This window comes from Cyprinodon tularosa, unplaced genomic scaffold (assembly GCF_016077235.1).
Source record: "Cyprinodon tularosa strain WSP-4 unplaced genomic scaffold, ASM1607723v1 ctg176, whole genome shotgun sequence".
In the NCBI taxonomy this organism is placed as follows: Eukaryota; Metazoa; Chordata; class Actinopteri; order Cyprinodontiformes; family Cyprinodontidae; genus Cyprinodon; species Cyprinodon tularosa.
In genome coordinates, this window is record NW_024038582.1 from 503,043 (window position 1) to 520,215 (window position 17,173).

The following is a 17,173-nucleotide window of genomic DNA, read 5'->3' on the forward strand; positions in this document are numbered from 1 at the left end:
ACGATATAAGAAAATCTCCCAGTGGAAGGATCATTTTTATTCTTAATATAACATTATTTGATATTATGCACTTGAAATAGGAGACTGCACTTTTTCCCTTATTTTAAATGTAAATTTTCTTATTCCATTTGCAAAGTGTCTCACATACCTGCTCAATTCAAGAAAAAAAAATGCACTTATTTTTGGAGAAAATGACTTAACTTAGATATTTAAAGTCTTTCACTGAGGGCCCTATAAAGGGTTAAGAAATTTGGGTAATAACCGAAATGAGCTTCCTCTAAAGATGGCCAGGCACTCCTAAGGGCTTAGCTTGCCGTAGCTGGGGGCAAAGAATATGCTGGAGAGCCTATGTCACACAGCTGGCCGGGGAACACCTTCGACTTTCCCCAGAGGAGCTTGAGAAGGTGTCTGGGTGTGTTTGCTCAGATGGGTCAACAATGACAAAAGAAAAAAAAACTTAGGCAGTTACTGTAATGGTGCTTCTTTTAGCCAAGGACAGGAAATATGGCATAGGGTGCAGTTCTAGTTCTTCTGCTTCAAAATTAAATGTGTTGTCTAAAAAGATCATATTTTGCATACCTTTGTTACGTGTGCTTCTTTAAGGGACAAGCCTCACAATTCTTCACAAAATCGTTTTCATCAATAAAACTGCTACTCACTGGATAATTGCATTGTTTTTAAAACATTGCCTGTAAATCCATGGTTGTGTGTGAATTCTATAAAATTTATCTCATATATTTGAGATATTCAGACCAACCTGTGGTTACCAAAAAAACATTTTTGCTTCACCTTTTTCAGCAAGTTTTAATCATCTAGTTCTCATGAATTGCTGCTATGTGATAGGCTGATTCCCTACTTATGTTAACAAGCAACTGAACAAATGTACCTAATGTAGTGATGACTGTTTTAGCACACAATATGTATTTTATTATCATTTTATGTCCCTAATAAATGGTAGCATTATTGAAAACCATAGTTTTCCTCATAGAAAAGGACAGGAAATTGCATTTTTGTCAGTTAAACTTTAAACCACAATCAGTTTTGTAGAAGCAGAAAAAAGTTGTCAAAAATTCTGCTGTATCATCTTCCTCTTTACTTTCAGTGCTGATTGATGGCTGGAGGGCGTGTCAGCGATGTGCTGTTGACAGATCTGGCCTTGTGACTTGCCTTTGTGTCAGAGAACCCAGTGGAGACAGGAAACCAAGCCTCAGTAGAGAAAGTAGAGAGAGAGAAAAAAACAAGACATCTGACCACAGCTACATCTCTGAGCCTGGACAGAAAACGATTCTGAGAGCACTCTTTGGTGATGACTAACCATACCACCACTTTGTTTCTGTCTATTAGGGAAAAAAAACCATAAAGTGTAGATAAAAAAGAAAGAAAAAACAAATTTTCAAGTAAAAATATACAATATATTTGATGTAAAAACTTGTACAGAATGCCTTTTAGCTTCATATATGCTATACATATGGGTTCCAACGGGGTCACTTTGACATCCTTCATGATTTACAGAAATGTCCCCAGTAATGACTGTTTTATGTGCATTGTTACAAACATACGGAACAAAACAGCCCTTGGGTGTGTTTTAAGAGGCCAAGATGACGTGCAACCGACTTGTATAAAAAAATCCCTGAAAAATGTCTTTGTTGAGGTAAGAACGCTCCAGTCATCCTTGCTTCTTTTCTTTTTCTTTCAGGCATTAAATTCATTAACCTGTTCTAATACAAACAGGTACAATGAGAGAAAGAAAGAGGCTATTTACACACTCCGGTACGCAGTAGCTGCAGGATGTAAAGTGTCCGGGGGAAACCCCAAAATAAGGTGGGTTTCCAGTTGTTGGTACCCTCATTACTTTCATAGCTGCTCCTTATAAACATGGGAAAAGCCAGTCTTTAAAATTATACCTCAATATAATAACCAACACTTCAGTTTTATATTAAAGAATGGCCAAGGCCTCAGCACAAATTGGCAAACATACTGTAAAGATTACAAAACAGGATGAACAGGATCTTGGAACTTTTGCATGGCTTCTGGATGGTAAATATTTAAACAGTTTAAATTTATATATGTACAGCATTGCCATAATTTGAACATAAAATATTGTTTGCTAAATTCTGTGTGAAAACTTAATCTTCAGTAGGAAAACTGTGGAGTAGTGCTACCTGAATATGGAAGCTTATTTCCCTCAGCTTGAATGAAGTCACATATTGGACCCCAGAAAACATTCAGATTGGCTACAGATTTGCTGTATGCATTAATCCTATGTAGGCATGGGCTGGTATCAGACTACTTCTGTTTTATTTTTTTTTTAATCACACTGTTACAACAGTTTATTAGAAGCAAGATCTGTCTAAGTTGCAACTACCCTGTTTTTACAGTGGGATTGGCTGGCAGGAAGAAGGTTCCAAACTTGCATAAAAAAAGCAATTTGTCTATTTAAAAATATAGGTGTTGCAAAAGCTTCCTTGTGACCATGGTGAAGATACAGTTATGAAAACTACTACCGAGCCAAAACTGTTGTTTTTGGCCTGCTATAAGTGTATGGAAGATAAGATCTATTGAAACAGTTAGCCCAACAAATTAACAGTTTAGCTTTGAATACCAGTGTTAAAGCAAAAACATATTTTGTATAAGTACCCATAACTACGGTACTTAGTGATTCTTACATCTTAAATCAAGTTTTCTCATTCCTTATTCTATTGCCTTTTTTTACTCCTTAATTAAGTAACATCTTTTTTTTTTTATTGTATCATATTTTTTTTTTATAATTAAAAGCTGTCTCTCTTTGGTCACATCACATTTCTTATTATTTTGAAGCCCTTTTTTGGAGCACACTTTTTTGAGTTTTTGTTTAAAGAATACTTTAATTTTAAAACTAAAAAAGGTCTATTTAACTCATTTTGGGGCATTTTATTGCTGTTAGATCAGGGTTTTAAACTGTACTTTGGTCAGTTTGGATTAAATACCAGAACAACTATTGGTCCCTCCAAGACTTTTATCATTTTGGGAACTGAACACAGCCTTATGGATCTTAAACATTTCCATTTTTTTAGAGTATCCAATATTTAAGTCGTAAAAGGAATAATTTGGGTAACATTATATACTTTTAAGTTAATTTCGTGGAACTTTTACTTGATGTTATATGACTTTTCATACCAGCTCTTGTCTATGCATAACTGAACCATAAAGTACAACAAACAGTCCAAAAGGAATCAAAGACTTCAAAAAATTATAAAAAAGTCCATCTATTATGACTGTACATGGCCATTCAATAATACAGTATGGAGGATAGTTAGATTGGTTCTATTGTTATATAATAAGGCATCAGAACAGTAGCTTTTGTATTTCCTTGTACATAGACTCTGTTAAACAGATCAATGCAGCTCGATGTGAAGTTGAATACTGTCACTGACTTAACTGCCTGCGTCAGCAATTCAGGCATCTGATGAGCTCAGATGAAGCCACCAAAGGAAACAACAACTAAAAAAAAAAAAAAAAAAAATCACTCCTCATGTCGTCTCCAGCTGAAAGACATTGTGATTGGTTGGCGTGGTGAAGAAAAGCTGCTCCTCGCTGGTAGAGCGGTTATCGCAGGGCGTGTGCCGCCCCAGCGTCCTCTCAAAGTCTAAGAGCTGACCCATGAAGTTGAAATTTGGTGAGATGTTGGACTTCTTCCTCTTTACAAAGTCGTACGCGTCATTTAGAGAGAGGTTCAGCCTCTGCATAAGGTAGGCCACAGTGACTGTGACTGAGCGGCTGATGCCTGCCAGGCAATGGACCAGGATCCCACATCGCTTTGATCGTGCCTCATCTACGGGAGAAAGGGAAAATCCAGGTCGGAAATGTGTAAACAACATGACCGTAACAAGTTCTGCTATAATGGTTGGTGCGATTCCAATTCAGCTCAGCTATGAGTAAGCAAACAGTTGTCAGCTTGCAAAACTGGAATCAAACAAAACCCCAACAGAGGGGAAGCATCACTTCCTTCCTCATTCAATGTATGAACCTACTGAGAAACCCGCTCCTGACAACACAACACAGTAACCACCAAACAAACAACAGTGGTTTCAGGTGGAGTCATAGTGAGAAACACCAAACCAAAAGCAAAACTCAAATGCAATCCTGCCATAACAATACAAAAAAACAATACGAATTAGAGTGTTGTACTCGATTTAAACTTTTGATAAGTAGTGATAGGTATTCCACCTTTCCACCTGCCAGACCCTTTTATAGTCGGCCACAGCTAAAACCTATTGGCCCCTTAAGCCTCATGTGCCTTGGTGGTTAACAGGTTAAAACACATGAAAAAATAGGAAACCTCATATATAAAACTATTCAATAGAGATAAACTGATTTTTTCTGACCAATACTAGTTTAAGGTTTTGACCACTAATGACCTTTTTCATTTTAGGGACTGCAAAGCGCTGGGTTCCTTTATGAAGATGGTAGTTTTAAAAATTTCAAAACTTTTTCTTTTTTTTATATTTAAATCTTTTGTTTCATGCATTGTATGACTAAAGGTTAAAAATTTTTAAAGATTTTTAATTTTTTTTTTTTTATCTTAAATGGAAATTCTCAGTAACAAAAAACCTTCCTGAGGTCTGACATTGTTGCTTCACTTACCAATAAATGATATGGCTTCTGGAAAGAACTGGGACAGGTTCTGACTCCAATGGTCTGAAATCGGGATCTTCTTGTATCTGAAGTGGCTCTTGTGCTCAAACACATTGGGCAGATTGGGTGTGACGTTCAGGATGTACGTGATGTTGTACTGGCCCAGCACGTCTAGGTTACTGGAGTCTTTGGCGCAGCCCAGGTAGAGGTAAGGAAGGATTTGGACGGGAAAATCTGGCTGATTGCTGGGAACGGGGCTCTCCTCTGATTCTGTTGCACTGCTGGGCTCTCGATCAGATTCACCGTCTGAACAGTCCGAGCTAATCCTGAGACCCCCAAAGCCCAAGACGGGTATAGTGGGGGAGGAGCTAGGACAGGAGCTGTCCAGAAGAGTCTCGCAGTGCTCTGGGTACTCTGTGTGGAACTTCACAAAACCACCTAAATGGATGATAAAAACAAACTTCAATTATTTAATCATTTACAAAAGCATAATATTTGAATCTATGATGCACCATTGAAGAAATTGTAATTGAACAATTTAGCCCTGATCACTCTTCTGAACCTTAATACTCCAAGAAATAACAGTGTCTGTTTATAACCTAGCATGGGCTCGTGAATTTTTTTTATGGTTTGATAAGTTTGAATAAAAGTATAATGTATTTACTGTAGTTTTATAAACTATTATAGCACAATTACATATATTTTTTAATTTAAACCCCAAAATGAAATTATTCCTGTTGCAATTTAACAAAATATATATTTTTTTAGATATAATTCTCTTTCAACACACTTGCAATTTGATTTTGATACATCTTTAGTTCCTAACTATCCATGTTTTGTCTCTACTAATAGCTGACTTGGTCTTTCTTAAAACCAAATGATCCCATCAGCCTTTACCCAGACAGCTGAGAGGCAGTGCCCAGCAATAGGTGAAGGATAGGCAGAGCGCCAACAGTTGCAGCATATCTTAACTCTGGTCATGAGTCCACATCAGTAAAACTGTAAAAGCCAAAAACTTATCAGATTTGAAAAATGTCATTAACTGGTTAATTATTCATCATATTTCTGTTTTCCGGGATAGTTATTATTAGATAATCAATTGTTTTAATTTAGAGAGTGAAAAGCAGCAGGTATCCCTACTTGATAAAACAATACTAATATAACATATTAATACAGTCATAAATAACATTACTTTCATTTTAATACGTTGATAGTTACACACTATGTCATATATATATATATATAGATATATATATATAAAATACCCCAAATGTATCTTTCCTGTAAGCAAGGGAACAACAGAGTAGTCATTTTTTTCTTAAAATAAGTGCATTTGTTCTTGAATTGAGGAGATAAGAGACATTTTGCCAATGGAACAAGACAATTTAGATTTAAAATAAGAAAACACAACTGCATCGTCTTATTTCAAGTGCATATTATCTAATTATCCTATTTTAAGAGTAAAAATACTGATTCCTTTGGCAAATTATCTCATTTACCTGTACAAATCAAGGGTCAATCAATACACTTAATTTAAGAAATTTCTATATAGTTTTTTTCAGTGTATGGAGTTAGACAGACAGTATTTGGTTGTATCCCTTACAGGTTGATCCTTGTGAGTTACAATATTTAGGAAAGGATCATTTCTTTTATTGAAGAAGTTTGTTTCATAAAGTGAAACTCAAACAGCACTGCCGAGAATATATACATATATAAATACCCTAAATGTATCTTTCCTGTAAGCAAGGGAATGACCTATTAGGTAAGACCTTATATGACAATAACTTGTGCAATATCTAATGTGCAATTACTATTTGATACCCTGTGCAATAACTATATATAACTATTCAATAGCCTGTCAATAAACTTGTATAATAATCCTTGACATTTTCCTTCTTTCACTCAGCTGAGCGAAGGTGTTTAGAAACATATTAGGTAGGGGCAGGGGCGGAGGTAGATGGGGGGCCATGGCCCCCCTTAGCCACTCATTGGCCACCCCTACCATTTTTTTCCCTCCAATACAGATGTTGGCAGCAGTAATACTCCCAAGTGGAATATTCAAAACATTTATATTTTTTGCGGTTAATTATACACATCAATATACCAACATCAAAGATGATAAATACAGAACTCATGCTCTTTTCAGAACTAGATTTTATGTTTTAAAGGGTAAAGAGAAAAATATGTGTGTCTGCAAGTCATCTGGGAGTCTACAGTGAAATCATAGATAAATAACAATTTTAATAAAAACTTTAAAAAAATAAGCAATTTATGTAGATATTAGTGCTTGTAAATATAAATTTTATGCAGAATATTTATTCATAAAAGTAGGTAAGTAATTACGATGGAAAAGATTTACACCCAGGAACTCAAAACTGAAAGAGTTTCAGACACTGTACCTTTTATTTAGAAAGGACTGATGTTTAAATATATGTGTCTACTTGTTAGTAAAGGCTGTAGCAAACTATAGTTAGTTTTTATTTCGAAAATATGGATGTTTTGCTCGTTAATTTTCCAGTTGGAACAGTGTAGATTGAGCCTGAGGTTCTGGTGCCTATCAGTATACATTGGTTATTACCTGGCCACCCTTATGAAAAGGTTCTGGGTTCGCCTCTGGGTAGGGTCAGCATTACTTTTTAAAGTTGTTTTCTATTACTTTATTTTATTACTGGTGAAAAAAAAAAGGAGCTTCACTTTAAAAGTCTGAGGCTCCCTAGAAGGACCATTCATGAAATACATGTCTGTTCCTGCTGAAGCAAAACATGCTGCAGCCATTTTGGAATTTTAATTGAGAATCTCAGCAGTGACACCAAACTTTTGAACACCTTTCAAACTGTAACTGTTGGACACAGGAGTCATTTTATAGATTATTTTCAGTCAGACAACGCGAAAAGTGTCGAATTTTAAACAAACATATTTAAAGGGGTATTTATCTCTAATAAAACACCGACATAAGAATGATTACCTTCTAGATAATAGGCTTTACAGCCGTCTTCTCGCAGTTTGTTGAGCAGCAGGGAGAGCGTGGTGGCCGGGGAGCCTCCGTCCTGCCAGTCCGCGCAGCTCTCATCATACAGGAGCACCGTGTCCGTCTTGCACCGCCTCAAGAACTTCTCCTTGTCCTCGTGTTTGGGGATGACGGTCTGGATCGGGATGTTGCCCTTCCTGAACCTCCGCAGCATGAGGCCGGTCATGGCCAGGTTTATGGCGCTCTCTATGTGGGAGGATTCATAGAGCTCGTGAGAGCGGCAGTCCAGCAGGAGCAGAGAGGAGGCTCCGCTCTCCAACACCAGCTGCAGCCATTCTACGCTTTTACTCGGCCTCGCGTTAGACATGTCGCGCTCACTATCATGCTACAAACACGCCAGTAGTTTGTTTATTATTCCGTCATCTCACCCAAAAAACAACAACAAAACAAGTAGCGTTAAATGTTGCCTCGCCAGTCCATAGCGCTTATTCTGGTTAAGCGAAAAGATTTCCTCTTTTTCCTCCTCTCTCCTTCCATCAGTTAGAGTGAGCTGAATAGTTTCTAAACACTTCTCCTTCCACTTTAATGTCCCTGTTTCACTGCCAGTAAAGTCCCGATCAACTTCAGCTGCTCTAAAACGCACCAGGGTTCATGGAGCACATTGTCGTTTTAATCATTCCGATGCATGAGTTTTTTTCTTCTCTTTACTTTTTTTTCTCTCATGACAGAAGAGCGAATCGAGGGGAGGAGTTTGTTTCTTACAATTTAAAGTCATAGCTGAAATTTCGCAAAGTCGGAATGAAATCGTTTGGAGATCTATATACTACACTGCAAAAAGTATTTTTTTCTTAAAATAAGAATAAACGAGACAACTTAAATTATTTAATCATTCCCTTAGCAAAAAGTAGTTTATTCAAAAGTGCACTAATTTCATACTTAAAATCAGAGTGTACTTATTCTAAACTATTTTCATATACTTAATAATAGTATAGTCAAGTGTACTTGACTATACTATTGTTTACTTTATTGTTTACTAAAGTAAATGTCCCAATTTAGTTCGAAGTAGTATTACTTTAGTAATACTTCAAGTACACTAAAAGTACATTGTTCGGTATACTTTCTAAACTTATACTCAAGTATTCTTAATAGAATTTACTTCAAATATTTGAATCTATGATGCACCATTGAAACAGCAAGAAACTGTAATCGAACCATTTAGCCCTGATCACTCTTTATCTATCTAATTATCTTATTTTAGGGGTAAAAATACTGATTCCTTTGGCAAATTATCTTATTTATCTATACAAGTCAAGGGTAAATACACTTAATTTAAGAAATTAATTTTACTAATTTCTATATCGTTTTTTTTTTTTGTATGGAGTTTTTTTGTATTTCATTGTATGGAGTTAGACAGCCAGTATTTGGTTGTATCCCTTACAGGTTGATCCTTGTGAGATAGAATATTTAGGAAAGCATCATTTCTTTTATTAAAGAAGTTTGTTTCATAAAGTGAAACTCAAAGGCACTGCCAAAAAAAAAAAAAAAAAAAAAAAAATATATATATATATATATATATATATATATATATATATATATATATATATATATATATATATATATATATATATATATAGTGTGTAACTATCAATGTATTGCAAAGAAAGTTATGTTATCTATGACTGTATTAATGTGTTATATTAGTACTGGTCTTGCTCAGCAACATACTCTGAACATCTGTGCAGAGTATGGGCTGGAAACCCCAAGGTCAAAGTGGGAAACACCTCCAAAGGTGGTAGAGGATGATCCAGTGAGCCAAGATCCTGTGGGACTTCCAGATACAGATGGACAGAATGGTAATGGCAAACCAATCGGACATTGTGGTGGTGGACAAAAAGCAGAGGGAAGCTGTTGTGGTTGAGATAGCAATACGAAGTGATCGCAACATCAGGAAAAGAAACATGAGAAACTAGAGAAAAAATAGGGTCTCAGAGAAGAGCTGGAGAAAACCTGGAAGGTGAAGGCATCAGACATCTCGGTCCAGAAGAGTGCAGTTCTAGGAACAGCAAGGATACTGCGCAGAACCCTCAAGTTGCTGAGCAAAACCCCTAACCTCACACTGCTCCCTGGGCGTCATACAATGGGCGAGATCAATTAAATTAAATTATTAATATTATTATTATAGATCCTTCCTCCAGCTGTGAGACTCTATAACCACCACTGGTTCCAACGACCTCAATAAGTTGTTAGATTCATGCTGATTTTTGCACAGATTCTGTCTTAGTCAGTTAAATAACATGCTGCTGTCATTTTGCACATCTGATGTTGCTGCTATTCATCACACATCCATTACTGTAAAAATGTCCACAGCTGTTTATTGATTATTTACTCTCCAGATACAGAATATTTATATTGTAAAAACACTGCACAGTATGGTACTCATTTGTTTATTTTCCTAACTCTGTTACTTATTCTGTTCCCTTTATTGTCCCACAATTTCCCGGTTGTGGGACAATAAAGTGATTTTCTATTGTATTACATATATGTATATATATATATATATATATATATATATATATATATATATATATATATATATATATATATATATATATATATATATATATATATACATATATATATATATATATATCATTTACTGTTAAGAAGGCAGAGTTTATTTTACTAACCACAACCAAGATATTATTTGAATAGAACCTGACTGAGTAGGTTTTTAAAAAGTAAAAAACACAATGCAACAAATTAATTAACAATTCCAAATAAACTACTAATTATATGTTGGAAGATAAAAGTGAAAAAGAGGTAAACGTCAGGGATAATCAGGCTCACTGAAAAAAATGAGGTACCTTGGAAGTTAAAGACACCCCAAAACAACATCCAGAGTTTACTCAGATTTATTAAACACATAATCATGAAAACGACCCCTTTATCTTTTGGGAAAACATTTTAAGGATTAACAAGAAAAAAATGTATTGAAAGGTGTGTGTCCTGTTACATCTATGGAAAATCACTACGACAAAAGGACCACATACTGACATTTAAATAGATTGGTGATAGCTGAGGATTTGGTGATGCTCTGCTCCAACATCTAGATGAAGTTCCGTGAAAGAGGGAACCCTTAATTTGGTCGGAATTTTGCCTTGACTGATCAAGGAAGCTACCCTCTATATTTGGGTCAGAGTATAACCACATCTAAGCAACATGATTTATGTTTTAGTTGTTCTAAAACATGCATGCATAAAGTACTTTATTGAACATTACTTAACATGATACAGGGCAGAATGAAAAACAACCGGCTTCTATAACATTTTCCATTGAGTAATCCACCATTAAATCAGTTATTCACAGAGGAGGTTTAAGGGCATTAATGAATCATACATGCAAATACATAGATTTTTAAAGGCTTATGTAAAAAAAAAGTAGTCTTTTGCAGTTTATTTTAGTGTAATATTTACCAGAATATCCTAAAGGGGTATGTCCCCATCCTTGGTTTGTGACCTTAGCTCACGTTCAGGTGTACATGGGCTGTGCAGCAGAAATGGTCTACAGTAAAGCACAGCTGCAAGTTCTTGGGTGGTCTCCTCAATGTCGATATTTAATTCTGATCAAGATGCATCTGCAGTGCATGCTACAGTACCCTTCAGTTGCATGCCCAAAGTGGGTCCTAGTGGGTCGCTGTCCTGCAGGTTTTAGAGGTTTTTCTGCTCCTGATTTTCAGTGATAGCTGATTAACAGGCTTTTGGTGAATTGCAATCATCAGAATCAGCTGTTCTAAGACAGTGAAACCTCTAAAACCTGCAGGACAGCGGCCCTCGAGGACCAACTTTATGCATTCTGAGAATGAAAATAGTTCTGCATAAATGAGGGATAACATTCCTCTATAGCAGTGTAAAGGACTCCACAGTTTTTCCAACACTTGATGGCAGATGTTTCTCCAAAGGGGGACATAACAGGTTATGAGATGTAGCAGCAAATTACTTCTTTAAACATGTCCAGGTTAATTGGGAGAGTTTATCTTCCTTAAAACATAAAATAATCATATATTTACTTTAGTTATCTTTTTCTTATATTCAGGGGCGTGCACACATAGACACTAGGTGGTGCTAAAGCACTAGGAAGTTTGCCCTCTATCAAAGAAAATGCCCTTTTGAAACTCGTTTTTTTTTTTTTTTTTTTATTATTAATATTATTAAGATTTTACTGAGGTCGGTTTTGAAATGATCTTTTGAAAACCTGAGCCATTAAAAACAACTGAAACAATGCCCCGAAATGACCGACCTACTTGCGCACAAAGACCAGCCTCTCTCTCTTCCTTTGTCACGTGAACTCGCTCGGTCGCCCGCAGGGCATGCCAGATGTGCAGCATCATAGCAGTTTTCAGATAGCAGGAACGGTCGCTGACAGGCTGCTTCTCCCGTGCCCCATTAGCCAGGTAATATACAGATCAAGCAGAATCATTTTGTTGTGCATTAAAATGTCTCATTCAGCAGCACCAAACACGCATTTTGCCGACTGGTCACCAGATAAACTAGTTGTCTCCTTGTAAGATGCTATTTTACTTTTTATATTTTGTATCCATATTTTTTATCTTAAGTGTATACATTAGTCTATTTTATTGCATGACGTATACCCACAGTTTTTAGATATTTTTGTAATTTTATTTACCTATTCAATATTATATGTTTCATGTTGCACGATTGTACCATAAAAAATTCCTAGTTTATGAACTCCTTCACTAACAATGTCAATAAACCTGATTCTGATTCTGAAAGTTTTACATTGTAGCCCAAGTCAATGACAGATAACGTGAGGACGACCACATAGGCTACAAATAATTTTGGTAGAGTTTGCAATTGCAAATACGGAAGAGGATTAGGGCCACTGAAAAAAAAAAAAAAAAGTTAACTGATTTTTAAATTTTATTTCAGTTTAGTATGGGAAAAAAGTCAGAATGCTGACTTTAATCTCATAATTCTAACTTTTTTCTCATAATTCTGACTTTTTGCTGAGAATTCTGACTTTTTGCTCAGTATTCTGACTTTAATCTCAGAATTCTGACAATAAAAAAGTCAGAATTCTGACTTTTTTCCCATGTTAAACTGAAATAAAATTTAAAAATCAGTTAACTTTTTTTTTTTCCCAGTGGCCCTAATCCTCTTCTGTACAAATCTATGTGTTAAGACAAACGTTTTCTGTTGTATAGGTTTTGTTAGACATAAATTAACACATTTTGGTCTCTTTATTGTCTTAATTGTATATTGATTTAGTAATTGCAGCACAATACCAAGAAAGGAGGGTTAATCATATTGAAAAATCTTAAAAGCTGTTCACATTTTATTTTTAAGTGGTTTGTGCTAAAAAGTGCCCTCCCCCCACCTCCTGAGCACCTGCCCCCCAAAATGTCTGTGCACGCCTCTGCTTATATTTTATTTTAAAGTGACAAAAAAGCTGAAACATGTGCAATACACAAGGAGGCAAATACCTCACAACAGTGCATTATAAATGAGTACATTTACATTAAAATATTTTAAGCATTTATTTCTCTCAATCTTGCATCAATAAAACCCAACCTCCAATACATCTGGAAATGTTAATATGACATAAGACCAAAAAACATAAAGGAATTACTGTATCAGTGTAGAAATGTCAGCCACACCACCTTGGAAAAGATTGCTGATTGGACATTTGTCAGGTAGAGGGTCATAGCTAAGCCACAAAAGGTTTAGGAAGCTGGAGAGTTTGCATACGGATGTATCCAAGCAAAATAATTAAAAGTTTAGATTGTTGTTTTTTTTTTTTTGGAATGACTATGACCTGCATGACCGAGAATCTACTCCGTGTTGTTCAAGCATTTATGATTATACAGGAACAAAAGTTGTCATCGTTACAAATATTTAGCATCTGGCAATGTTGTTGTACACACTTGCAGAGGAACAATCATGTGCACACTGTTGTAAACTCTTCTCCTTCCACTCCGGACGTAGTTGGTGCTAGGCAAGCACTCATTTGGCCCAACAAAAAGGTGGTGGTACTTTACCAAGTGTTTCCTTTCTCCAGTAGCTGGAGCTTCCAGCACTCAACATTGAAGAATCCAGAGCTTTGCTAGCTCCAGTGCAAAGATAGCTCCAGCACCAGTCCAGTGCAAAAGGTTTAGAAAAAATGGTTTAGGTTTAGGATAATCAAGTGCAGATATGAGATGTCAAAATCTAAATAATTCTAAATAGATCTCAAGTTGTTTCAAAGTCAATAAAAACAACCTTTACAATACTACATTATTGGCTGCTTAATGTCAGTGAGTTTTATAAACTATTGTAAACACAGTTAAGGTGAATGAATGCTTTATATGGTCTAGAATCGTATAAAACCTGCAAAGAAAACTTAAAAATATCAGGTTGGGAAAGTTGGAAAAACTTTAGAGGGTCTTCGTATCCCTCATTGTATACTGTACCATTGTTACCAAGAATTAACTTGTGTTTTTTAGAACCTGTGGGTTCTGTAGGCCTGCCTAAAATACCCAATTTGTGACTCAAACTGTTTTAGTCCATGATCAATAATAAAGAATAAAAGTTAAAAATGAAAAAATATAGTAGCATTCAGCAAATGTTTTGATGGATTATATTTTTTACATTAAGGTCATTGGCCCACATGTAAAGAGCAGACAGTCAGAAGATCTAGACGAAGCTAAACTGTTTTAATTTTAAACTGTTTTAATTTAAACTACTTATGAATTGGTGGCCGAATACCTCTCAGTGCAAGGATGATGCCACTTATGATCAAAATACTTCACCAGATTAGAAACATTCTTAAAATAGTCAGTTTTAGGGATTTCAGAAATACAATTGAAGTACAATGGGACAGATACAAAGGGGCTTTCTTGCTCTCTTTGAACATAATCCATTTCTTCTACTCTAGGATATATAGTCTACCCGAACCTCTCTGCATGGTTCACCATTAATACTTATAAAAATGCAAAATAATGGAAAATAGAATGTGCAAAGAGAGATGGAGAAAACAAAAACAAAATACCACTGAAAATCCAGACATGCAGCACATCTGTGTGCAAACGTGCGTGTGTTTGACAGGAGGGAGGGTCACAGATGTGCATGGCATCTGGATTAACAGAGAGATGAATGGAGCTAAAACCTGCTAAATCCCATTCACTAACACACCAGCAGTCTCAATATTACCTGATTACGTAGCAACTAACGTCATATCATTGCCACTAAAAGCTACACCACCATGTCTGCTCTTGCCTTTCAACATGAAACCTTTTGTCGCAATACTGAGTTAATTGAGAAATAATAATACAGACACATATGCTGTTGCACACAGTGCTTATGGCATCTCACGCATTCATGATTCCCTGCTTCAGCTTAGCTCTCTCTCCTAAACCTTCAGAGTTAGGGAGCTGTGAAGCCAGCGTACGCACAGAAATGGAGGGAAATTAAGTGTGACAATGGGGTCAGGCAATGCACAATGATTCACGCCTGCAAACACATCCATGCAACTGTGCGTAGAGCACAAGACTTAAGCTGACATATCTAAATGCACGAATGCCACTTGGACTTTTTTATAATAAAAACAAGAAAAACTGTGAAACATCTTTTTTTTATTTGATGGGTATTAACTATGAATGCTTTATTTCCATTCCCATATTTATCAGATGCTTTGTATCGAAGGTAAATTCAGAGTATTCCCAGACTGGAAAGAATAAAATCTTTGCATTACAGAATTGAAGAGTTTTTTCCACGTCAAGTGCTGCATTTAGGGTTTTTGTGAAATCAGAGACAAACATTAGGTTCATTCATGACATTTCTCTGCATGCAGCAGTAACATCAGGGAAATTTTCATGCAAACAAACATTTATTTCTTTATAGACCCTGATCAGATATCAGATTAATCATGTCAGCCACACAGAGACACACTGTGGTACAAACAATAACATGAACGTCTGATTGCTGCATTTTAACACAGCCAGTGTGATCCTCCACATTATTTGGATGGGACACACAATATTCTCATAAAAAGAAGATGAAAAAAAAAACTCCTGCTCTAGTAATGAGTCATCAGCTTAGGGAGGTAACCTCTGATTTCAGAGCAGCACATCTGCTAAAACAGAGGGCTTACTTCGCCCCCTTGTGGTAAATATTGTCCTATATCTTAGGTTTTTTTTTTATTACATTGGTAGAAAAATAATACATTTAAGGATAAAAACGCAGGTATCGTAACTTTTTATCTTTCTCCCAAATAATTTATATGTATATGAAGGAAATATGTCATAAAAATAAAAGATGAAATCTATCTTTCAATAGGGCTGTTTGCAATGAATCCAACCAAATATAGTAAAACATACAAAGTTAATATTTTGTGTAGATCCATGTGTAGAGATTTAAGACTAGAAGCACAAGATGGCTTTTATGTCATTATGTGATTTCAGATCATGTGATATTTATCAACATAAAAACCAAACTAAGAATACATTATGACTGGATTTTAGTAATTGTAATAAGGCTTTTGGCTGGTCCAATTTTTTTTTTTTACAACCATAAAATTCTGAAATAATTACTAGAACTATTACAGATTTTACTATTACGACAGGTTTTTTAAGTTTTAACCATAAAAACAAAATGCCACAATGGACACGTAACTTTAATCATGGCTAAGATAATTTGAGATAATTCAGCTCAACACGGTTCATTTAGGTTTTATTAATATTATGACAATTCACATCCTTTGCCATTGAACACAGCAGTTCCCAATGAGGGGTTGCAGGATGGTTTTCTCAATCACTGTGATGTGATCCCTGAGGTATACTGATGGCTGAAATATATTTCAGGAAATCCAAAACTATAAATGTTGCATGAAATACACAAATGTACCAGGAGATCAGTGAATGCAACAATGATTTATTCATTTAATCTAATACATAATTCATATATTTTTTTATTATTACTATTTATTCATGTAATTATTATTGAATTATACATTCCGCAATTAAATAATTAAATGTCCCATTTAATAACTGAAAGCACATTTAAGATGATGTATTCAATCGTAAACATTTTGAACAATAATTTGAAGATTAGTATATTTACTTTAGATGCATAAATGAATATGCCTGCTACATTCCTTCGTACCATCAATTGTTGACAGTGGAGAGACGAATTCATCAGGCTACCGAGTTTGCTCTCAGCATAAGGTAGAATGAGATTCATATTGTTGATTTCCTTGAGTAAAAATTATTGTATTATCTTTAACCTCTTGATTCCTGGGAACTACCTTATAACACAAAGTCACGCCTCTTTATGCAGACAATCTTTATACAATAAATCTGAGATTAAAAATTTACTTAAATTTTTTGGCATGTATAAAAAAAAATCCTTCTAACTATTTGATGTTTGTTGACACTATTTTTCATATTTGACAACAACTTAGTTATTTTTATCATTTTATTTTTTACATTCCTGTATGGCACCCTTAATGTGAAGTACTCTATAAACAATATTTAGTTTAATTATTTTTTAAATGATCATCATCACGCTCACTTGGCTTAGAGCCTTATCTTTATTTAAA

General features: G+C 35.3%; 1 protein-coding gene across 1 annotated transcript; it reads right to left on the reverse strand.

The window, feature by feature from the left end:
• Positions 1 to 1,390: 1,390 nt before the first annotated feature.
• Positions 1,391 to 8,298, reverse strand: LOC119781392 (dual specificity protein phosphatase 7-like). The gene is made up of 3 exons (XM_038281819.1): positions 7,580 to 8,298; positions 4,624 to 5,052; positions 1,391 to 3,811 (listed from the first exon to the last, which is right to left on the reverse strand). Exons 1-3 carry the CDS (start codon positions 7,947 to 7,949, stop codon positions 3,510 to 3,512), a joined length of 1,101 nt encoding a protein of 366 aa, XP_038137747.1. The 5' UTR covers positions 7,950 to 8,298; the 3' UTR covers positions 1,391 to 3,509.
• Positions 8,299 to 17,173: the final 8,875 nt, after the last annotated feature.

What these genes read in the sequence shown, in the direction of transcription:
- LOC119781392 (XM_038281819.1), bottom strand. Translation starts at nt 7,949, where the DNA reads ATGTCTAACGCGAGGCCGAGTAAAAGCGTAGAATGGCTGCAGCTGGTG. An exon ending in TAAAGCCTATTATCTAGAAG is followed by an intron (nt 5,053 to 7,579) that starts GTAATCATTCTT and finishes TCATCCATTTAG; the next exon opens with GTGGTTTTGTGAAGTTCCAC. An exon ending in AGAAGCCATATCATTTATTG is followed by an intron (nt 3,812 to 4,623) that starts GTAAGTGAAGCA and finishes TTTCTCCCGTAG; the next exon opens with ATGAGGCACGATCAAAGCGA.